The sequence below is a fragment of the Calidris pugnax genome, unplaced genomic scaffold (assembly GCF_001431845.1).
Source record: "Calidris pugnax isolate Ruff unplaced genomic scaffold, ASM143184v1 scaffold326, whole genome shotgun sequence".
Classification (NCBI taxonomy): domain Eukaryota; kingdom Metazoa; phylum Chordata; class Aves; order Charadriiformes; family Scolopacidae; genus Calidris; species Calidris pugnax.
Genome location: NW_015091265.1, coordinates 764,613 through 788,606, shown reverse-complemented (window position 1 = coordinate 788,606; position 23,994 = coordinate 764,613). Strand labels below are relative to the sequence as shown.

The window sequence follows — 23,994 nt, the reverse complement described above, 5'->3', positions numbered from 1 at the left end:
ATTAAAGTAACTGCAGTCCAAAATACATTGTACAGATTAACTACATAGAAAACTTGATTATTTTGACTTAAGTCTTAATATATTTTCTTTAACATAGATTGATGCAAAAATATATTCTGTTCACTGAAAAAGTTACTGCATTTTTTGAAGCTGAATAATGCTTAATAGCACAGCAGGGTCAGCCACTGAGCCTCCATGAATTTGGCGTTTGGTATTTTGTTTATTTTTCAGGCTTTGGATATTTCCCAGATTGGGAAATCCCTCAGCCTCAAGAACATCCAAAATCTCCAAAACCAGCCAAACGAAAGAAGCCCAGATTTGGGGTTTTAGCAAGCAGCTCTAAACTCCAAACAATAAAAGGAGTGAATAGGGTAACTTGTAAGTAAGCGCATGGAAAAACACTCCTTACAAGGAGCTGTTTTATCGCCCGGCGTATTCTCCCAGAGGAAGTGATGAAAGCATCGCTGCTTTTGAGTCATTTAAGAGCAGAATGGGCAACGGGCTCTGGCAGAGAGATTGCAGGGGGGTGTGATGGTGGCAGTGCATTAGGGAAGCTGGCCCGATACTCCTCCTCCATCCAGAAACTGCGTGTAGCTTTAATCGTGCAGCAGGCTCAGCCCCTGGTTACTTACGCACCGCCGTTCTTTATATTAATGTGCTTCTCCTTTATTCAGGAAGTGTCTAATGGTGTTGGGGGGAGGGGAAACTCATTAGCTTCCTTCCTGAGTAATATAATTTTTATTTCCTGTTGTAACAGCGGCCTCGGCCAAAAGCAACAGCCTAAAAGTGCAGGGGGGGAGGGCTGCCTGTGCAAAAAACATTTTAGTCTCTGAAGTGAAATGTTGGTTACAAGACGACTTTGAGACAAACAAGCAGCTTTTGCAGGGTAAAATTTTGAACTTTCTGCCCTGCGCTGCAGTTTTCTTCATCTTTAATTAAGTGGCCGGAGGTGTCTGAGAACTGCACTAAAAGGACTGTTTTGCCTTTACCTTCCTCACTGTCAGTCCTGGGCTGCCGTGACATCTCCCACTCTCCTCCTTGGACCTCCCAAGGCCACCCAGAGCAGACCTCCTCCCTGGCTCCAGCTGCCGGTGGGAGCATCCCTGTGGGGGCCAACCAGCCAGGGAGCAGCTCTGCGGTGGATGAAGAAGAAATACCCCCAAATCTGGGGTTTTTAATAAGCCCCAGGTCTTCCTGCAGGCACGCACATCTTCCTCTGTATGGCACAACTAAAATTTGAAAATCTGGAACAGCCTACCCTTGCCTCTTGCAACTTTGTCTTGGCACTATATTGTCACAAAAGCACTGTTTTGTGTTTTTTTTATATATTTTAAATCCCTTTTTCTCCCAGAAATAACTCACCCATTCTAGAGTGCTCTAGAGACAATTATCACAGGAATAGGCACCAGTAGACTTGAGGGTTGCTGAAGGTGAGAAGGATTTAGCAACGGTTACACTGAGTCAAGTAATAAAGTGGGAGCTACGGTGCCTTATCAATTGTGCATATATCATTGTCATGCTAAAACTGCATGCTGCTCTGTGCATCAAGGAGGGTTTTAAAAAATAATTGGAAGGCTGTATAAGTTCATTGCTGTGGCTGATAAAAATTGTGACAATGTTACCTTAGCCTGAGAAGTTAAGCATTTTGTCCAAGCTTCATATTGTATATATTTAAGCCCAGAATTTTGTCATCTCTTCACACAATTGCTATTATGTTCTGGACTGCTTTTCACTCTGGAAATTAGAGGTCGTTTCATTCAGTCTAGCTGTAGCTAGAGGTTCACTGGCCTGAAATAGTTGTGCTAGATGTGAATCTGGCTATGTATCGTATACCTAGCAAAATCACTATACAGTATTCCACAAACACAGGTCTGTATAGCAATAACACTAAGCTGGAGCCATCAAGTGGAAAAAAAAATAAACTTTTGGTTATTCTTCTGCCATGCAAACTCAGTACGTGTCTCTTGGATTTCAAGACTGGAGTGATAACATTTTAATTAGGCAGCAGATGAAATACACCTGAGTGGAAATTGCATATTCCTGGGACTCAAACCTTTATTATCTAGTATCTCTTGAACCTGCTTCTTACCAAGTTGTCAAAAAAAATCCCATATTGTTTTCTTTGTCCAGCTCGTCTGTTCTGACAGTGTTTGATGTCTATTAATATTTGTGATGTTTTCCCTATTCATACCTCAGTGCTGGTATGAAGGGGCTTATAGGACAACAGGAATAAGAAAAAAACCTTGTAACAAAACAGTATTTGTTGCTTAAAAAATGTATGAAGTGTTTTCTGTACAATATGGGCAGTTTTGAGAATGCAGGTGTTGGTCTTGTTATCCATTTTTAGGAGGTAGCAAATTGTGTGGTTGGAAAGTATGGAGAGGAGCCTTTATTCTATATTTCTGATTAGCAAAATGTTGATGAGGATACAGACTCCTTTGCAGAGAACATACATACCCTGGAAAGTCACTGTGAGCACAAGTGTTCGCAGTCTGAGCTCCCAAAGCACGTCGATGAAGCAAAGGCACAGTGGTGCACTGCATCGCTGGGGAGCCATGCTCACAAGGAAAATTAAACATTTCACATGAATGTGGGGGCATGAAGGACATCAAGCACGCAGGTTAGCAGGTTTAAACTTTGCTTAAATAGTTTGCAAAAGAACCAGCATAACCATTCCAGAAATCTGCTTCCTTTTCCTTTCAATACTGGTTGCTCTGTTGAGGCTACGGGGGTAGATTAGGCAGTTAGATGAAGCACTACTTAATTACCCATGGTTAGCTTACATTGACTCAGTTTTGTCAGCTTTTGTACTAAACACAGGTATCCCTCCCGTGGGACCCTCTGCCTGCAGAAACCTGGTTGTTTTTGCGAGATGGGCTGAAGTCCCCGGAGAGCGAAAAGCCCAGAGTTGTTTCTAGGCATTCGAAGACTTAGAAGGGGAAGCAAAAGAGAAGAAATGATGGGCTAGATGATCTTTAAAGTTCTGTGCCGTGGCTGTCGCTCAGAGGAAATCCCAATAAAATGCTGCATTTTCTTTGTTCTGTTAACAAAACAGCGAGTGGACGTAAACCCCGTATCTGGCAGCTCAGCCGCTGTCTGTTACAAGTGGGTCTTATTTTGTCAAAACTTCCCCCGTTTAAGATTGAAGGAAGAAGAATGTCAGCTCTCCACCACTTACTGATGTGAATCTTATCAGCAGACGGCGAGAGCTGTATAATTTCCCATCAAAAGTCTGTATCACCACTGCCAGCTTCCCCAGCACAATACAGGGTATTTACCTGATAGTAGGGGGCACCCCTAGAGTGCTGGTTTTCTTCAGCAATTTGATGCTTATATTATCCCCCAGTAGCGCAGCACTTGGGACCAGCCAGCTCTCTGTAATTAACCAGCCTGGCTTAGAAATCGTTGGTTTTTCACTATCAGGGAGAAATAGTGTCGTAGAAGGATGTGCTGGAGTCAGGATGGAGAGGGGAAATGCCTCTGACTGTCATTCTTTAGGATGGGGAGAAGGCTTCAATTTTTTATTTTATTTTTTAAATTTTTTTTTTTCTCTTGTAACCAGCCTGTACCTCACATAGTTCTTAGACTGCTGTGGTTACAGGCTGGGAGGTGTTAAGGTGGCACACGGGTGTCTTAGCTGCTCTCCTCCACTTCGGATAATTCCAGTGACATGAACTAAACTGGATCTGTCTGCTTGTACTTTCCCTCCTGCAAGCCTGCCTGTGCTAGCTGAGAGGAGGAAGCCAATCTTTATGTGTAGTGAAATAAGGATTATGGGAACCAGTAAGTACTAACATTTATCTCTAGTCTTTTAGGTCAGCTTGGACACTGTGCTGAGGTGAAGGTGACCGTGACAGTTAGTTTTGCACTCTTTGTTAGGGAACTTGGGAAAATGCACTTGCTTTTGTTTTGTATTGGTGTTATGTGACCTGACTTATTTATACAAATAATGTTTTTCACACTTGCTTTGCTTTGTAAAGGTTCCTTCCCCATAGCATGTGTATCTTCTGCAAAGATACGGGTAGCCATAATTCACATTTAAAGCCAATCTGTATTTGTGTGCAATCTATGCATGTATAAATGTTTATTATGGGCAAGGTTGGATAGTACTATTTTTAATGACAGGTGCCTGTTTCCAGCTGCTTTATAGTTCTGCCAGTTTGTGAAGGGATTTTTTCGTACCATATTCCTGGTAATAGCTAATTTTTTTTTTCATGCGGTTCAACGAAGAATTACATGGTGAAGGAGATATTTTGGCAACTGGTCTTGAATCAGCTGGATTTTGTCTATTGTTCCCTTACATATCCTATGTATTTAAAAATATGCTATCCCTCTAGGTGTTCTCCGTGGGGGTGACCTGGTGGTCCACAGAAGGATGGGACCAGCCCGGTAGGATAGCTGGTTCCATAAGTGGAGAGTGTGGGTGAATCAGCATCCCTCCAGGAAAGGGGGTGTTTTGCCTCCACTCCCCACCTCCAGGGCTTGGGGGGAGCAGGGAAGGAAGGGCCATGCCAGAGTCTGTGGGGGCACTACTTAAAAACATTAATAATAACAAAATAAGCAGAACATTAAGGCTTTAAAAGTGTATTTCAGAGCTGTAAGAGCTAGTTAACCCTAAAAGACGCAAGATCTCATTATCTCTGCTATGGCTTTTCATACCACGGGGTGTAAAATAATTGGTTCCCTGAGGAGAAGCATCCAGAGACAACCACTGGGGTGTTACCTGCTTTGTGGAGTGAGTGGGGGACCCAGCCAGTGCACTCGTGGCTGAAGCCAGGCCAGTCCCCAGCGAGGCTGTTTGTTCCCAGCTCAGTTCCTCGGCAAGCCGTGGGGTGTGTGCTCACAGATTTTGTTTCCTCGCATGAGATGCTGTGCATAATTCCAGAGAAAGGGGAAGGTTTAGGTTTTTTAATCTTCACCAACCCACTTGTGATTAACTTCAGGGACGATGCTCTGCTGTCTGGCTTCTTTGGTGGGGCGGCAGAGGAACTGCTGTGTTTCAAATGTCATTTATGAGTTTGGGTTTGGGTTTTGTTGTTTGTTGTCTGTTTGTCTTTTTTTTACCCATATCCTAAATTTAAATAAAAGTCTCAGACATGTGCATCAGTTTGCCATTCCAGATAGAAAGTGTCTGAGATAGAGGCAGAGTATTTCACATACTTTAGCATGTAGGAGAATATCTAAAAAGCCTTCCATGGGCAGGTCCTCAGAGGACGGAGCCCTCTGCCTGCCTCTGCTGTCCCTTGAGTATGGATGGATGCCTCTTTCTTGAATTCCGGTACCCCATGGAGTAGCAGGTTGACCTGCTGTCTCTGATAGACTACCCAAGATAACTACTTTATAGCAAATAGTCACCAGCGTGAAAATGTTAGGTCTCCATAAGCACAGTACTTAATTCTGTTTTAGCACTTAGAGGTGTTAACTCTGTGCTCAACAAGTTACATTTATCCAAATATAGATATTCAGACAACGTGAGAAAAATGAGATACTTTACAGGCTAGCTGTCCATGAGTTTTAACTTTATGATTTTTTTTTTTCGAGTTGGCAATGTTTTTCACAGACTTGAGCATTAAAAATTAAACATTCTATCTCATCTTGAAAACCCAAGTTACAGGCATGTCTGAAAAGTCCTATCTAGTGGACCATATTTTGTTATAAATGCTATGCACCCCCCGAACATTGCAACACTTCAGTTAAACTAAAAACGCGTGAATATGTAGTGAGTTTTCACAAAGGAGAGTGAACCTCAGCCTCGGTAAGGTCAGTCTCCCCGCACACCCTCTTAGATGATGGGAACAGATACACTCCTCCAGAGGATGTCTCCGAGTGGTTTTCTCTTTGTAGTGATATAGAGGAAGCCTGAGGAGATGAGCCTCACTGGGCTGGTTAGTCTTGCGTGGTAGGGAAGTATTACTAAAGGCTTTGTTTGGGGTTATATGGAAATCAAGATATTCCAGCATGTATCTTTGATTTTCAGATGCTTGTTATTTTCCTGAAAATGTTGGGGTTGTGATGACATTTCTGCTTATGAATTAACTTCAGGATGTTCAGGGAACAGCTTCACTCTTAGGAAAAAAGGAGAAATCTCTTCAAAAGAGTAATAATACTCTGTGGTGGTTTTTTAATTGCAGTCTCTCAGTGTCATAAAATGAACATGTACTTGTTATGGAACTAAGCATTTATTTTCCAGCACCTGTATACACAAGAAATACAACTGATTTTAAATTCACAAAATTCTAGTAAAGAAAAGTATGTATTGTGTTATGTACCACTAACTTGATCAACACTGGAGCTAATGTTCAGCCGGATTCAGAACTGGCTGCTTCAGTATGTTTTGTCTATGAAAATATGCTGTCAGTATTACAATATTGTGAAGCCACATATGTTTTAGGACAGAGTAATAACATTTTCAGCACAGCCTTGAAAAAGACAGAGATATATCTATAGTTAGTATTTTAGTAATGGTTATTAAAGAGAAATTTCATGGCATGAAGATCAAGACAAGAACACCCAAATACACTACTTCTTGAGCAGTGGAGCAGTTTCATCATGAAGTAAATTCTGCGGTTTAACTCCTTCTGAAATAAAATTTAGAGTTTTGTGCATATGCTCTCTTTTCCGGCCAGTTACATGTAGAGACAAAACCCCATTTTGGATAGAGAGGGGTTTACTGAGTTTTCTTTTGTTTTTTTTTCTGAAAGCATATTGCCAAGATTGCTGAATCACTCCCAGGTGACCTAAGGATAACCCCAAACCGGTTTACTTTGCATTTCTTAATCAAAATTCGGTCTTTCAGCTCACAGTGTTTTTGTTCATTTGTGTTTCATAACTTGGAAAAGACAGAGAGATGCAGAGAAACTTTAATCTTGTTGTTATTAATCACTGTATTCTTCAAATGGGAGAGCGTTGACTGTTCCATGGAGTGCAGTGACGTGAGAATGGAATACAGGACTATGGCAATCTGAAAATCTTCGGAAAGCAAAATGGGGTTAACAATTTAATTAAATTACTAGAAGATACTCTGCCACCCAGCTTACCTGCTGGAGGAAGTTAGGGTGTAAGATAGACTTGTCATACTTGCCTAAATAGCACAATTGTACCAACTGTGACTTTCCTGCAGAGCATCAACAGCACAACACGGGGAGCGTGTTTGGAGCAGGAGGGAAAGACCAGCAGTCATCAGCCCACTTGGTGCAGTGTGTCGTGGCCTAAAAACAGTGGTTGTCTGAGTATTGCTCAAACTCATAGGTAGACAAAGCACTGTATTTCTAAAAATTAGCTTTAGGTACCAATTTTTGACCTGATTGGAGAGGATACCATATAATCGGTCACCATTTAAAATTATTTGGGATAACGATTTCAAGAGCTAGCCATATTTGACTGTGTATATTGAAAACCTGCCGCGTTATTTCTCTTTTTTTACAGTCTTTTTGTCACGACCCCAGCAGCTGTTGAGAAAATACTGACGTTAGATGCAGTTTTACATTTCAGCAATTTTTACTGTAAAAGCAATGCTTTGATCTGACAAGACGCATTTAAAAATTGAGTCGGATATAACATAAGGTGTCACAACCATGCAAGTTAAACACTTTCCTCTGGTCAGTTTCCTGCTAACACCTTTTTAGGAGGGGAATCTTCACACATCTTCATTCAGACTCCTCCTGAGGAGGGAGGCAGTGGGTTAAACCCGTGGTCCTCCATGTCAGTTACTCAACAAAGATGTGATCTGGAGGTGCATCTTGGAATCAAAAATAACACATTGAGTATTTTGTGGTTGTTAAGCTAGCAGACCAAAGCAGTCTTGGTCTCCAGGGAATCTGGAGGAGGGGTGTAAGTGTCACTTCTGGAGAGAAGTCATTTCATTGAAATATCACAGCAACTGGGCTCCGAGCTGCAACAACAGTGGTTTGTGTCCTCAAGTGCCTTTAACTTGTCAGCAGCCCGGTTATTACTGATGAGTCCGATAATGCTGTTGCATTTTATCAAAAACGTAACACAGCTCAGTTGGCTGGACCTCAGTGTTTGGATTTTCTAAGCAGGTACGCATTACTTAGTATGTATATAGTTATGTATAACACGGGGCTTGGAATTAAGATGAAATGAATGCCCTTACATTCCTAGAAAATTGTCTGAAAACATTATTTGAAATGTTGCTCCTGTCTTTTCTATCTTCATAAAAAAACAGGAAAAACCAAGTATTCAGCTTTTAAGTGTAGTTCTGTTAAGTTTTAAAAAAGAATAGACAGAAATTTGATAATTTATTTCCATATTTAAAACACAAATTATTTTTACACCTTTTTTGTTTTGTTTTGTTTTGAAAGCAAACGTTCTGTTGATACCCGTGTGTAGTGGTGATTTTAGTAACTTCCAGTGAATAATGAAAACTCATTTAAAAATAACTTTTCTTTATAACCATAATTTAGAGAAATCTTTGCCTGGAAATTGTATTCTAAATAATTCAAGAAAAAGCAGCTAAGAGACGGGACTGATATGCTGTCTTTTAACAAGAGCTTTAAATCCTTTTATTCATTGATAGCAAGGCTTTACTTAAAAATAATTTCTGTCACCCTTAACAGTATACTTCCAACTTAATACCTCATTTTCAATTATGTAATGGAATTCTACTATCTCTGCTAAGTCAAATGAAACCCCAAGATTGGGCCCTGGGATACAGTAAAACAAACTGTAATCCCACTACAGATATGGGGAAGCTTTGCTTACAGTGAGGTTGTTTTGGGGGCAGGATTATTTCACGGGGGGAGCAGAATGGATGGAGTCCTCATCAACGAGTCCACTCTTTGTGAAGTGAACAATTCTGCTGATGTAAACTGGGGAAACCAATTTTTTCCCCAGAAAAAGATCAGTTATGATTTTTTTTTCTTCTGATAACAGATACACAAATTGACTATTAGTAGAGTTATTATTACATGGCATTATATATTCTTAATCACTCATATATAACATGGAGTGAATGGAAGTACAAAGCCAGACTCCAGATCAGAGTATAAGGACCTGCAATTTGAGGAAAACTGAGAAGTTACAAGAAATAACTTTATGACCTTCCACAATTACTTGGACTACAACTGTCACCTGAATGCCTTCCTACTACAGAACAGAAATTAAACATTTCAGACAAATATATATCACTGGAACTGTGCCAAGAATTCATTCGGTCTTGTGATCCAGAACTTTGAAATGGCTTGCTTCTATCAGTGTGATGAATTTACCTTTTGGGGCAAGATCTTAAATTCATTTTAAGTAAACCACAGCTGCTCAGTCTTGGCATTACGGTTCTTTTGTGTACAGCTGAGCATTCAAAGGGCCTGTAAAAGGAGTAACAGCTTATTTAAATTTATTTTATTTCTTTGTTCAGAGTGGCGAGTAGGTTTTATCTTCAGAAAATGAGAAGGTTTCTAGTGGTTAATCAGTGTAGTTCCTCTTAATATTTCTTTCTCTGATTTGTGGTAGGTTGGTAGGTAAAAAATAATGAAGCACTATTATATTCACTACCTAATGGCTTAGAAATACTTGATAGTTGAAATACTTGGTTTTTTGGGGTTTTTTGTTTGTTTGGTTGGTTGGTTGGTTGGTTAGTAGGGGGTTTTTTGTTGGTGGGTTTTTTTGTTGTTTTTTTTTTTTTTAAATCAGAGTTAGGTTGATGGTTGGACCAGATGATCTTAAAGGTCCTTTCCAACCTAGACAATTCTATGATTCTGTGATTCTATAAGTTACAAGCCAAAGTGTTTACAAATGGAAATTTGCTGATCTTGTTACAATATTGGCTACAGTATATCTGGCACTTTGAAGCTATCAATGACCAGAAATTAAGCACATGGTAATTGTGATTGGAAATAGTAGTCATCCATCATTTGTCTTTCCAAAAGTAAAAGCTAATTAAATTTAAATTTCCTAGCTTGCACAATTTCCTAGATTCATGAACTTGCAAAAGTAGTACCAAATATTTATCCTTCATCCTCAGAAAAAAAGAGAGAAACAACAATTTTTAAAGTCTTCTCCTAAAGGAGACAACAGACCTGTGTCAAAAATACTCAGTAAAATGTGATAAAACATAATACACAACTTTGCTTGTCTTTGTCTGTTCGGTTAGCTTCTTGTTTGTTTGTGGTAAGCTGGAGAAGTCATGAAATACTATGAATTAGAAGGTGTTCTTTAAGTCATAACTAGTAAGTTGGTAATAAGCAGTTACACTTTGGTGCATTACACATACCCATGCCTTTATGGGAAAGCAACCAGTATGCTATGCTTAACAAAAATGTTGGAAAAATGAGGGTATGAGAAAGTGACAGTTGGCTTTTGGATGATTTTTCTCTTAGTGTTGCACTTTTGGTGCATCGGGGACTGGTCACAGCTAAACACGATGGCCCCAATGTCATCTGTTCCTGTTTTTATTTACAGTTCTCTTAATTGGCATCGCTGGATGTGATGAATTAAGCAATACTAATTTGGAAAGACCTTTGACTTTCATATGAACTTAGTTGTACATTCATCTCAGAGCTATCAACTGACTAGCAGAGTCTTATTTATGCTTAGCATCAGTGTGGGTTTTCAGCATGGGTTTCAAAGAGATATCTACCGAAATTTAAACATTTTCTGCTTTTCCTGCCAGCAGTATGCTCCTGTCATCAGGGCTTCAACCTCGGTACCAACGGCAGTTGTGGTTTCCTTGTGTTGTCCTTTACATCCGTCCTTACACATTCACTGTGCAGTTCCTGTAAAATACCTGTGCATTAACGTTGTATGAACATGCACAAAACTAAGCTGAGATGCTGAACATTTCTGCTTCTGTTTTGATTCAACTTATTGTATTGATATCCTCCATGACAGAATATTTTTGCTTGGTTACTATGTATTTTGGTTGCATATATGAATATATGAAAATATTATATTAATACTTGCACCATAATTTCCAAAAGACATCTAAATTCTTTTAGGTTAGAGAGGTCAGTGATTTTAAAATGAAATAATAACCAATTTATTTATTAAAGGATCAAAATGATCCTTAACACCACAAGTGCCAGTTGTATCTATATTTCAGTACTTGAACTTGAGGAGTGACTACCTTTTAGTCAAGTTAAGTCTTAGTTGAAATGTAAAATGATACTGCACATATAACACAGCTAATTCTTGGAATTGCTCTGTAGAAGATTTCCTATGAAAATACCACTCCTGATGAAAAACGTGAGATCTATTTCAGAGAAACTGCTTTAATGGTAATATTTCTGAAGATCTTGCCAAAATTCTTATGACCTAACTTCTCCCTGAAGCAGAAAGAGGAAAGAATGCCAAAGTAAGTCCGGCATTGCCTACCACCGTTCAGAACATGTTAGCAGGTTTTTCTGATTATCACTCAAAATCAGGGATGAAGTTTTGGAATGATCAAAAGCAAAGCTTTCGGTGAGTTCCTACACCATAGAGTACTTTCAGCAAGTGCTGCCATGGCTTTGTGCTTCTGAGATCTGGCACATACACAAAGTTTCTGGGGTATTTCTGGTTGGTTTGTTTTTTCTTGACCTCAAACACAGGAAAATGGTGCATACAACGTGCAATTGCAATAATTTGCGGCCAGTTATGCAAGAGGATATTTCTGCTCAGACTGTCCAGCTTGTAGGACTCCAGAAGGCAGGTTGGAAGTTTGTTCTTCCGGAATGCTCTCAGGCCTATTTGTGCTGCAAAATGTTACAAGAATGAAAGTTTTTAATTAATCATACTGATGCTGCCTCATGTGTTCATCCTGGGCTGCCTTTACTGCTATGTTCACAGTGAATCACACTCACCCTGCATTGAAAATGTGTGAACCTTCTAGGTAGGCACTGCAGTGTCCCTCCAGAGAGCACCCCGTTTTACCCTAATATTAGGGAATAAGGGCCATCTTTCAGAGGCTCTGTTGGGCTGGAGATTACCCATGGAAGCATCAACAGGCTGTTGCTTCAAGCTGTACAAGGAAGAGTGACAACTTGGGGTGACAGTACAGCTTTCGCAGGCACCCCTCATGCCTGTGTGCTACATGACGGGAGGTGGTGTGGAAGGTGGGACAGCACAGTTGAGAGATGAAATATCTTTAAAAGGGAAAATCGACTTTTTAAGTGTTTCATACTCTCCCTATAGAAATAGTTTATTTTCAAGAGAGTGACTCAAGCTAGCACACTTGACAACAAATGCAGGAAGCATCTATGCCTTACAAGGTCTAGCTCCACACCTTCTTCCAAGCCTTACTCGTAGAAAGGTTAGGGTTGGAAGGGACCTCAAAGATCATCGAGTTCCAAACTCCGTCTTATTGTTGTTGCTCCTTCATCCTTACGCCATTGCTGTTCTCTCAAGAAACTGTTGCTCCTTCTTCCTCTTTGATGCCAGTCTTAGCATCATTGAATCCTAAGCTAGGGGTTTAAACTTGCCAGCATCATGGGCACTGTTGGCAGTAGTTTCAGCGTCTTCTAGAGGCACCACTTTGTCTCTGTCTGGAGTTCAGCAAGGACTTTTCCTTGTGTGGTCTTCATGATACAACACATGAGTAATGTGGTCATGGTTTGCCAAAGAATCATAGAATCATATGGGGTTGGAAGGGACCTCTGGAGATCATCTAGTCCAACCCCCAAACAGAAGACAGAACACAAGAACACGGCCTCCAAAAAAGTCAGTAGCAGGAGGGATTGGCTTGATGCATGCTGCAGCTGAAGAAGCGGGTACCCACCACCTCCGTTAATTCAGCGGGAAGTAGGACTGCCTGGCCAACTCAGCAGATATAAGGCTGATGTAGAGAAGGTTTATGGAGGAGGCTTGGATTGTGAAGGAATTGAGAGGCCAAGAATGGCCATAGATCTGTCTTGTATGTGAGGTCCAACTTGTGTCATCCATTGTCAAGTGGATGCCATCATTCATTATCAAGCAGAATTCTAAAAAATTAGGAAGCACCTTTTCATGGAAAAAGTTAGTAACATGGTAAACTTCTTTCTTTGGATAAAAATAAGGATGACTTACTCTAAGCAAAATACCTGAAATTAAATGATCAGATAAGCGAATGAGCCAGATGAAGATTTTTATTGGTGAAGTCAAGTCCTTTCTTTGTAAAATTCAGTGATTGCAAATGGAATTCTTCTGTCACCTTGTATCATGAACCACTTCTGGTGATACTCTTTAAAAAATGACTTCTGTGTTGCAGACTTCTCATCTGGATTTCAGATGCTCTACTAATGGAATAACTAACCTATTTTATTGTTATTTTTTATTTAATTTGTGATTTCTTTATTGTAAAAAACAGCCTAAACTGTAACTAGTTTAATTTTTTAAAAAATAATCATCTATTTTTACACTGTCGAGAGTAGTCTGGGTAGAGCAAAGAGTGACCACAGTAAATTTCATTCAAGTACTCTGTTTTAATTAATAGTTGTAAAGAGATACCACGAATTCAGTATTTTAGCTGCAAAAGCAAATACAGTTCCGTTTTTAAAGAGGTAAGATACCATACAAAAATATTAGACCATTTAAATTTTCCTATTTCATCTTTTTATGAAAAGCAGGGAAAGGAAATTGCAAATATTTAAAATGTCAAACTAATGGAAGTATAAATGATGAACAACTTGTAATGCATGCAAAAAGAAGTCATGGTTTGCTGTGGGACTGTGAAAAAATAACTGAATAATTCATCAGGATAAAATAAATAAGAGTATTTCAATGCAGCAGTTGCAGGTTTGTTTATTGATCTACCTGGGAGAAGTTCTTAAATGTTCATATATATTTAGATATATTCTAACAGATATAATTTTAATCCTTTTCTCCCCATTTTGGAATAATCTCTCTCCTTTTTTTTTTTTAAATGGTTAAGTATATTTTACCATTTTTCTTTTTTAAAGTGGTTTCCAAAGTGTGGGAAACAGCATGAACTCAGCAGGGGCAGATCCCTGTATCCCTGTAGGAGCACTGCGTCCTGAGAAGTCATTCCATTCCCTCCTCCTCTTAGGAGCATCCTTTCGTAACCTAGGGGCTGTGGCAGGGACAGCAGTTAAGAAGGACATCTAAGACCCATTGAGTGCATTGAGGCACCCTGAAACACGTTAATCCCTGGTGTAGCTTAGTTTAAATGATGTGAGTAGGAGTGAGGGAGCCTGGGATGGGAGGCTTCTGAAAACTGCATCCAAGAGGAGGTGCTGCTTAGCTCTTTTTCTGAGATCTTTCAACTTAGCAGGATTTTGGCTTCATGTTGTTGAGATGTGTTTGCCCAGTGATTTATTATAGTCTGTTCAAATGCTTTATTCTGTTGCATTTGCTCCACTGGATGTATTACAATGTATATTACATGGCTGGTGAAGGGGGACACAGCTAAGATAGCATAGGGACAATCAGGAATTAGTATGCAAGGAGGGATGGTATTGTAATAAGGTTCATCATTATTAGTGCCTCTTTAATGGGCTACTCCTTCTTAGTCAAAGACTGCAGTGCAGGCTATTTTGGACATTTTAAGATGCTCAGGCTTTTAACATCATTGATTTTCTCCATCAGTGATACTGCTGTTGTCATTCTTCATCTAGAAAACCTGTACATATGGAAGTAAGATCTAACATACTTCACTCAAAACATGCCCGCACCTAGTCATAATTTTACTTGACATTTTTAACCAACGTTCAGCTTAGGCAGGTCATTTTACTAAAAAAATGAAAGCTGGAAGCTTTCCGTTCTGTTTTCCTTTGGAAATGTAGATAATCTGAAAGCAAATAGTGGACATTCACAGAAGCCGTGCAAAATAAAGGAAGGGTAACAAAATGATTTAGTTCTTCAGGAGTGATTTCTGTGCATTCACACCACTTGCTTTTTCCCCCCCACTGTCTGGGAGGCCAAAAGACTGGTACAGACCTGAGGGAAGTATCTGAGAGCTTCCAGAGCATCCCGTGATTCTGCAGGCATCTCAGCAGCATCACACTCTAATATCAAGGACTTTAGGCAGTGCTCAAAGAATGGCCATGGCTACCAGGGAACCATCTTTATTTGCTGCAGCTTTATGGGCTGGTTTGGTTGGTTTGTGGTAGCCTCTCCCAAGAAGGTGTCACAATTCAAAAGTGTGTGCTATGTCCTACTCACCTGACTGGCTTTTTCTGTCAATTGCAGTTATATAGTATTTTAACACTGATCCTGCAGACCAGAGGCTTGTATAAATAAGACCCTTTATTGCACGTTGTTCTGTTGGATCAAAGTCTTGCACTCGGTTCTGAAGCCAGCACTTTTGCAGTCTTTGTATTTTAATGATATGTTCTATACTTCTGTTTGGAAGGAACATGAAGCTTAGATGCTAAATATGCTACTGCTAGTTGTTCAGAAATTTGATTCTAAAGCACAGCTTAAGCCATTGAAAAATTGGTGGTAATTAACTGAATATTTCCTTTCTGCTTGGTTTAAAAAGGTCAGCCCTTCTTTGTGCCAGTTTTCAAATCTTTCCAGCATTATTCTTTAATTTCCTAGACAGTGTGCCAAACACCTGGAAATACAATTTCCAGATCTGCACCTTTTGGATATCAAGTGTGAGCATACAATGGAGTGATAAGTTAATAAACATAAGCCATTCATATTCTGCAGGGCAGATACTGCAGGTCATTAGTAAGCTGCAAGTGGCTCTCAATGCATTGTGTGTGCATGAGTACTTTCACAGAAGATTGTGAGCCTTTATAGGTGATTCAGCCTTATGCCCTACAGAAACATATTGCAGGAAGGAAGACTGCTAGAAATTAAAAGTAATTGAGGTTCCAATACATGACAACAATAACAGTTTGGCTTCCCTTTTTGTGATGATCTCCTGCTTGTAAATTGCCAGGAGCAATATTCTTTACTTGCTTATTCCAACTGAAGGATTTGCAAAGGTAACTAATTTCATCCTCTGATTCACTTCTTAGAAATCCCTTTTTTCTTTTCTCTTCCAAAAAAGTAACCTGAATTCTTCTAATTTGTCATGGTGGTTATTTTTGGGGTGGTAAAATCATAAGCATTACCAGCAGAATCATGAACATTCCTTCTTGTACTGTTTGTAACAGAACCCTGTTTTGAAGCTTGATGTAGTTCTGAAAGGATATTACAGTCTGCTGAAATTATCTTTAAAGTGCTTGGAAATTGCTGATAAAATGCATAAATTACTTTCCTTATGCTATATGTATATCCTTGTGCATGTGTAAGGATGTTTATACACATAATGCAAGAAAACATGTGCAAGTTACATTCACTTTTGTATATATATAGACACACTCAGATGCAATATTTTTAAAAATCTAGACAAAGATTTATTTAATTGACGCATATTGGTGTATCCATGCAATCTCTAGCATCCTTCACCTCAACATACATTTGTTATTTTAACAAGTCATTATACTTTTATAAATGAAGACTAAACACTCTACAATTCTAATTTATCTTCAGATGAAACAATGACCTTGTGAGATATCCAGAGAATTACTTTCTGCATTTTGGTCAGGTTTTGGGGTTTTTTTTTTGTTTGGGTTTTTTTGGGGGTTTAATGCCTACCATGCAATGACAAAGGTTTATTCTCCCTTTGTTCTTTTCAGAGTGCTGCAGCAGCTCCCAGTCCAGTGCTAGGAAACATTCCCCCAGGAGATGGCATGCCAGTAGGTCCTGTACCACCGGGGTTTTTTCAGGTATTCAGAAAAATTATAATTACAGGAATTTTAGGATTGAAAATCCTCCGTTATACTGTTTACAAGTTTGTAGAAAAGGTCCTGTTCTAAACTGTGTCTCACTATGTGGTGCAATACTTGACAGTTTATTTTTTAACAAATAGGTGGAAAGGAAGGGATCTCTCTGACTGACATTTATGAAGTGATACAGCACAACTCGTTTCAAAATTTCAAGCGTAAGAAATGGTGCCAGTTTATGAGTGGAGGATGAAAATGTCTGAATATAGTTTTAAAAGAATTTCTTATGATAATATACATACATTGCATTGAAACTTTGAAGTAAGAACGCTGTTGGCTGTGTTAAGCTCTGTGGTAAAGCCACAGGCCAGATTTTTAAGATGTTGACGTTTCAGTGGAAATTAGACCTAGGCAATTAAGAATATCCCACTGAGCATCTCCTTGCACATTAAAGATCTCAACAGTAATGCCTAAAAAAACAAGCCATGCCTAAAAAAAAACAAGCCAAGGATTTAGACTGTATGTTGCTTCTATTAAGTTTTGTCATAAATGAAACTCAATACCCACTTAGCACTTTGGACATTAACAGTACAGAATACTATGATGGAAAAAAATGGCAGCTTTTAGTGCAAGCCCAACCTAGGAGTTGTAATGCAAGGTTGGACTGCTCATGTGAGCTCGCTTGCTTCTCGTCTTCACCAAAGCTCGGTGGTGTTTCTCCACACTGGCAAACGGTGGCTGTGGCAGGAGCAAAAAATAGCAGCATCTCTAGCATTGAAACAGCTCTTTAGGAAGAACAGAGATTTCTTCTTCACCTGCTTGATCTCAGGATATGAAAGAAACAACCCAGATTTCCAGGATTGTGATGCGGGGAGCACGTCACGATAGGATGTTTCTGTAAAATTCAAGTGCTGAAATCTAGGGAGAGACCAGTGTATTTTTCCCATTTCCCTGAGATTCATAGAGAAAAAAAGGGTATTTCATCTGGAAAAAAAAGAAGAAATGTTTGATTTATTTTCTTTATGCAAATGGTGATTGTACGAAAATGGCAGGATATCAGCAGTCTTTATTTGCACTGCAAGTGACAACGTTATTTGTATGGTCCTCCTTCTCCTACAGAGGGATATACTGCTATCTGCAGTATTGATAACTACATAAAAAAGCCCTAAACCTGGCATGAGCATGTTGTTTCCTTCATCAGCTCAAAAACTGAGGCATGATTTTGAATGCATGAATGAAAAGATATTTGCAAGTAAAGCAGAAAATATCTTACTGTTGCCAGTCACAAAAGTTGGCAGAACTGATTAATTATTTTATTTCTGCTTTTACTATTTTGAACAGCTGGTTAGGTACATCTTTTTTAAACACAATTTTATCTTGATTTTTTATATTGTATAAATATTTCACTTTTTCTTATTTTATCCGCCCACTCCAGTTGTAATGTCAAAGGAATTAAAGTTTGAAGTTTTTTTCTTTTACTGTCTTTGAGGACAATTAAGAGGGGGAAGGGGCACAGATAGGACAAGTATGTGAAGTATAGAGGAGAGAGTAACTATTTTAAAGGTTTTGCAGTAGGAGGGTGTGGGAGTTTTGTTTTTAGAAGTGTGAAAAGGCTTCTAGCCACTCTAAATCTTTAAAGATATAAGAAAGACAAGATGATAGAAAGCTAATTATGGGTAAACTTTCCTAGTCTGTCAGTATCTGACTTCAGTCTTACTTGAAGCCCCACCAGCAGCCTGCTCTTTTTGCAAGGCCTGGGACTGAAAATAAACAGAGGAAAATCCATTTTCAGTGCAACACAAATTGTGACATTAATCAGAGCTACCATCAACTCAATATCACGGCCAACGAGTCTTCTGCAGGGCAGGTTCCAAGAGCTGGTCTGGACTCCTCCAAACACCACCCTTCACCTCTCCTTGAAACTGCTGGGTCTGTGCCATCATGTTTCTCTGGGACACCCAATACTCAAGATTAGTCCCTTCCATTTTAGCTGACAGAGATCTACCTTCCTCAGCTGAACGGCCTTGTCAACAGAAGAAACATTTTTCAAGAGACTAATAGTTTTCGCTGTGGTCGTTTGCTTAAGAATACACATAGACAAGTAAAATGTGATTGAGCAAATCCAACTGCAGGTGTGGTAGCGGGTGCACTGATATGGTTGGGAGTGATCCCAGCAAGGGGAACTGAGCCAAGATCCAGTCAGTTACATCGTGGTGTGCTGAAACCAAAAGGTGTCTGTACAGCAAATAAGTACCAACAGTCGGTGACAATGTGTTGTGGTGTTGGAGTGAGGGTTGTCAAGAAGCAGTTAATACCTGGTTGTGATGCTTTAGGAGCTGAATCTTAGCAATGTCAATTTAGCTGAGGACAAGAAAATATATTGGCAGACGTAGCCCAATATGTGAACCTTGAAACCAAGGAGCATCATCTGCTGCTGCAAAAAGCAGGTGAAAAGAGAAGCATGAAAGAGAAAGTCATGGTCAAAACTCCATACTTCCTTCACAGGTGCTTTCTTTCTAGTATGCCTTTAACCAGTCAGTTTCTGAATTCTCTTCTGCAATTCCTCTGATCCCAACTGATCACAAGAGTAAACCAAAACCACCACAGAACACATCTCAGTCTGAGTACTGACAAACTTCTATCAACTGCCGCTCTTCTTTCACTGAAAGTTTGGCAACTCTCAGTGTTGCAACTCACTCACAGGGTATGAAAATGAACAATTTTGGTTTTTAAGAGTCAGAAGTTTGTAGAAACAGTGGGAGAATGGTGCTTATATCCATATGTAGTCCAGTAAGACTTTGCACTACAAAAACTTTGCGGCCTTTCCACTTTTTGCAGCCTAAAATTTATCTAGAAGGTCGTTCCTGGAATGATATGGATGCCTTTTGTTTCTTGGTGAAGTGTTTGGATTGGCCTAAGCGAAAGCTGTTGACAGCCACTACCTTCCAGGGCTGCTTGGGTAACTCAGAATTGCTAGATGATTTAGAGTCATTTCATCTCTTGTCAGTGCTGGCTCTTGGTTTTGCACTGTGACTCTATTTTGGTGAGTGGCACTGACCACTGATGGGGGCAGAAGCAAAATGGATGCTCTTGCTGCTGCAATTGCTTCTTATCAGACAGGTCAGGGGAAGGTGGGGACTGTGCTGGGAACCAAGAAACATTACCTGGGTTCCGGTTTTATTGGCATTGCTGACCACTAGTATTATTTCTGTGGCCTTTATTCCTTACCAAAGAAAATAATTTTCTTTTATTTTTTATTTTTTTTTTATGAAAGAAAATACCAGTACACTAGTATAGCACATAGAGGAAGAAGTAGTGTAGCACGTATGGGAGAAGTGTGGTTTCTCACACAGAATCTGGTAAAACTCTTCGTCAAATGAGTTTTTCATGTATATGTAGGCCACTACCACTGATGTTAATTAGCAGTCTCTATATGGCATTTTATGCCCGGTCCACAGAAGTGGAGCTCTGAACCCAGCAGTTGGAATATGTCTTGTATCTCTCAGTACTTGTATTTTTATACTTCAGTTCAGGTAATGGGTGATGATCCCTACAGTGCTGAGGGTCCGAAATGCAGTGCCTTACAATGATACAGTGAAAGGGAGGTGGTAGAGTTGTGCACAACTATTGTAGTCAACTAAATGCCATTTTTTTAAAAAGTGAGAATTGTTTACAGTGTCAAAAATGAAATTTGAAAAGTCAGGAAAACAGGTTTATGCGGAGTTCGGATGTGCCTCAATTTAGTCTACTGGTATGTATGTATTTTATTGTAACTTTAAATTTCATAGTAACATTTTTTTTTCCCCATCTGCTATCAGTACGTAGAATAGGTGATCCTCTGGAAATAAATTGGGGTTATACAGTAACTGCATCTGCTCTTGGTTCATTAGCAGCAAAACTGGATGTGTGGGACTACAGGAGGAGTGAAAAGAATAGTTCTGTCATACAAGGCTGTTAACTCTTAATAGGAGAACTCAGGAAAATTTTAGAGTTTATTTTGTCTCAGGCTGAAATAACAGGTCAGGTATAGTTCAATGAGGGTGATGTCTGGTGGGTCAGTGCTTCTGGTAAGTTGCTTTATTAAATACGTAGCCTCAGAGAAGGTTGATGTTTGGGAGTCAGAGTGTGAGCCCGGATGCAAAAAGCTGCATGCAATTCATTCCTAAGTTTCCCACGTTTTTCCCGGGTTACCCAAGACTGGTCATTTCAATTCTCTTTTTTTCATGTTTCTCCACCTACAAAGCAGAATGTCATAAGGGAAGATCCTTTTAAAAGATTATTTATCTTGTGGGCAATAGACACCATAAAACAATCCTAGATTGCATGAGGTGGCTGTAGACATTCCTGAACTGCTCATTTGTCTGTCTCAAAATTCATCATCAATTTGCCAGTTTTCCTTTCTAGACCACATCCTGTACATGAGCTAAGATGTGAGGAAGGCACTTAGCTACCATGTTAATAAAATAAAGTAATTTAGGATATTATCTGCACCTCTTCTACCATCAGAGCTACTCTGTTAGTAGTTCCTTCGTATGGCCATCCATGACCTAGTCTTTGTCCCTCTTCTTGGAGTCCTATCTGATACTGAAATCGTAGAGCAACTGGAGGACTGAATAAGTTTATATATGTGTAATTACCTTCAGGTCTAGACTTTAGAGGATGCATGTAATGTGGGCTGCCAGAGCTTTATGCAAGGTTTTAATAAACTCAGTTTCGGTGAGTTAAATTCATCCACTTGTGATCAAATGTGCTCAGATAGTGTTCAGTACTAGCGTCATTCCCTTCTTCTTGAGAACAATGAGATCAGAAAAAAAACATCATATTTTTACACTTGCATGTGTTGGTAGAGTATGCCTTCAGGAAATAATGACATGAACATTTGGATATACTGTCATGGAAGTTTTGAAGCCCGGATACACTTCTGTCCCATGGCACACACCAGTGTGTTCAGGTGGGAACTGCTGCTCTTCAGGTAGGGAAGTGCTGGCCCATTACCATCCATCTCTTCACTGATCATTAAATCAGCTAAAAAAATTGAGATGCATTACATTTGTATTTTCTCAGACTGTTTATTTGATCTTTGTGGACAGTATCAGCTTTAGTAAACCAATAAAGACCAGAGGGAAGTTTTGAAGCTTTTGAAGTTCAGTGACGTATTTTGATTTTTTAAACAGAATGAAAAGTATTTATTTCAGAGGATTTTATTTGCCTTTTAGTTACTTTTCCAGTTTTAAGACACCTAAATGCAGTTAGAATCCTCTAATGGTTTAGGTTGGAAGGGACCTTTAAAGGCTATCTAGTCAGCTTCCCTGCAATGAGCAGGGACATCTTAAACTAGATCAGGTTGCTCAGATCTTTAGCTAGATCTAGGTTCTCATCCAGTGGAATTCATCACATTTCTTCAAGTTTGTGTCAACTGGCACTGCTGAATATCTGACTGTGGTTGCTTGCTTTTGCACTGCAATGATGAGAAACATTTAGATGCATATTTAATTAAACCACAGCTATCTTCACCTCTCTTATTACATGGTTGACCAGAAGTTTGCCATGTCTGTATCTGTATTAGGAACCTGTCTTTTAGGTTTCCTGTATTAGGAATCTTGTTTTTTAGAGGCACTCTGGCAGGTAACAACATTGGGTTTCTACCTAACTCACCTGAGGAGACACTGCTGAATAGTTAACTCATTGAGTGGCAGCTGAGATTTAGAGGAAGCAGATTGTTTGAGAATTGACAGCTCACTTCCTCAATTTGGTAATTTTTAAAAAAGTTAGGTTCTACTGCTGTCTATACCTTTCCACATAAAAGTAAAGTGCTCTTTCTTTTAAATACATTACTTTTTTTCAGCAAATTTGTTAAAAATTGTTGTAGTTGAGGTTACCACTAAAGCTTATTTCCATAGTGCATACGTGTTCCAAAGGAATTGTCAAGTGGTTAGATTGCTTCATTCACCAATTTGTGATCATGAGAGATACTTGGAATGGCATGGGAAAAATGTGACAACACCACGTTTGAAATACAAACGTTACATATTCCTCTTATATAAAGAGGAGACAAAAAAAACCCCCAAACCAAACCCAACCCACCAAAGTAATGTAAGGCTGTCATGCCATCTAGTGGCAGTTCATTCTCATTTTAGCTCAATCTATATTATTCTGAAGTAGTATTTTTAGCCTTGTTGTGCCTTAGTAGAGCTGACCTAATGCTTTAGGAGAGCATCATTACAGTAAGACACATGAGCAGAAAGAACTTTTCCATCTCTCTTCCTGCCTAGCATTACTTGCTAGAAAAAAAAAAAATTTAGATAGTGAAAATAAGCAAACTAAGTAGGTGAATTAAAAATCAATAACAACACATACTCGAATTTTGAAACAGAAATGGTCAAGTATTTATATATAAAAAGAAAATGGCTTTGTGAGCTTCTGTGTAAGGCTGTAAATATCTTTATAATGTACTTTTAAAATTTATATTTACAATATTTATAGTCAAGTATGATACATTTTAAAAAAATAGATTTTGTATTATAGATTTGATAAATTCTGCATTTGATTAAAGGTGTTAAATCTTTGCTAGGAAGCTAGCAAGCAGAACGATAATTGGGCTGTTTTCCAAGGGGAAGTATAGAGTATCTGATCCTTTTAAAAAGCTGTTGGTCCAAGTCTCCGAAACAAGTATGGATGGCACCTTTCCATCTCCTCCGATTCCACAACAGCTGGGTTAGACCAGCCCATTTGTGGTTTCACTCCATCCTTACACTCACTTTAATTAGCGTATGTGTCTCCCAGAAACTACTGCATTGGCCAGGGGTCTGCTGGGTACGTGATCCTCTGCCTCAGCCCCTTCACGCTGGCAGAACATCCTCCCACATCGCTCATTTGAACAAGCATCCAGCAGTAAGGAAGATGAGGATGGAGAAATCCTCCAGCGTCCCTTTAAAGTCATTTTGGAGTGGCTGTGTCGCTTCCATGAATTGTCCACCGAGGGGTTGTTGTTTGCACAAGGAATGAGGATTCCTCATTCCAGCTGCTAAATTACACGACTAGAGATAGAAGATGCAGGCATCTCTCCCACTGGTCTTTGCAGGACCATAACATGCATCTGTATCGATTTAAAAACCTTTTGTATCTTTTTAAACCCCTTTTGAACTGTTTCAGCTGCTGTCTTCCCCTAACGCTCATGCAGTTTCCTGGTTTTCCAGGACATTACTGTTTCTTATCCCCCATCTTCAAGCAGCCATACTTCGCCAACAAAGGTAGCATCCAGCTTCATCCCTCACCTTTCACTGCTGATCCCCATGTTTTCCCCACTTTTGCAGCATTGCCTGTACTTTATATATATATATATATATAT

At 39.4% G+C, this 23,994-nt stretch overlaps 1 protein-coding gene across 1 annotated transcript in view; it reads left to right on the top strand.

Moving 5' to 3' along the window:
- The window catches only part of SSBP2 (single-stranded DNA binding protein 2), a 156,232-nt gene that overhangs the window by 85,193 nt on the left and 47,045 nt on the right, over positions 1 to 23,994 (top strand). The window contains exon 6 of the mRNA XM_014960492.1: positions 16,560 to 16,649. Coding sequence (XP_014815978.1) covers positions 16,560 to 16,649 — 90 coding nt within the window. The remainder of the gene's footprint in view (positions 1 to 16,559; positions 16,650 to 23,994) is intronic.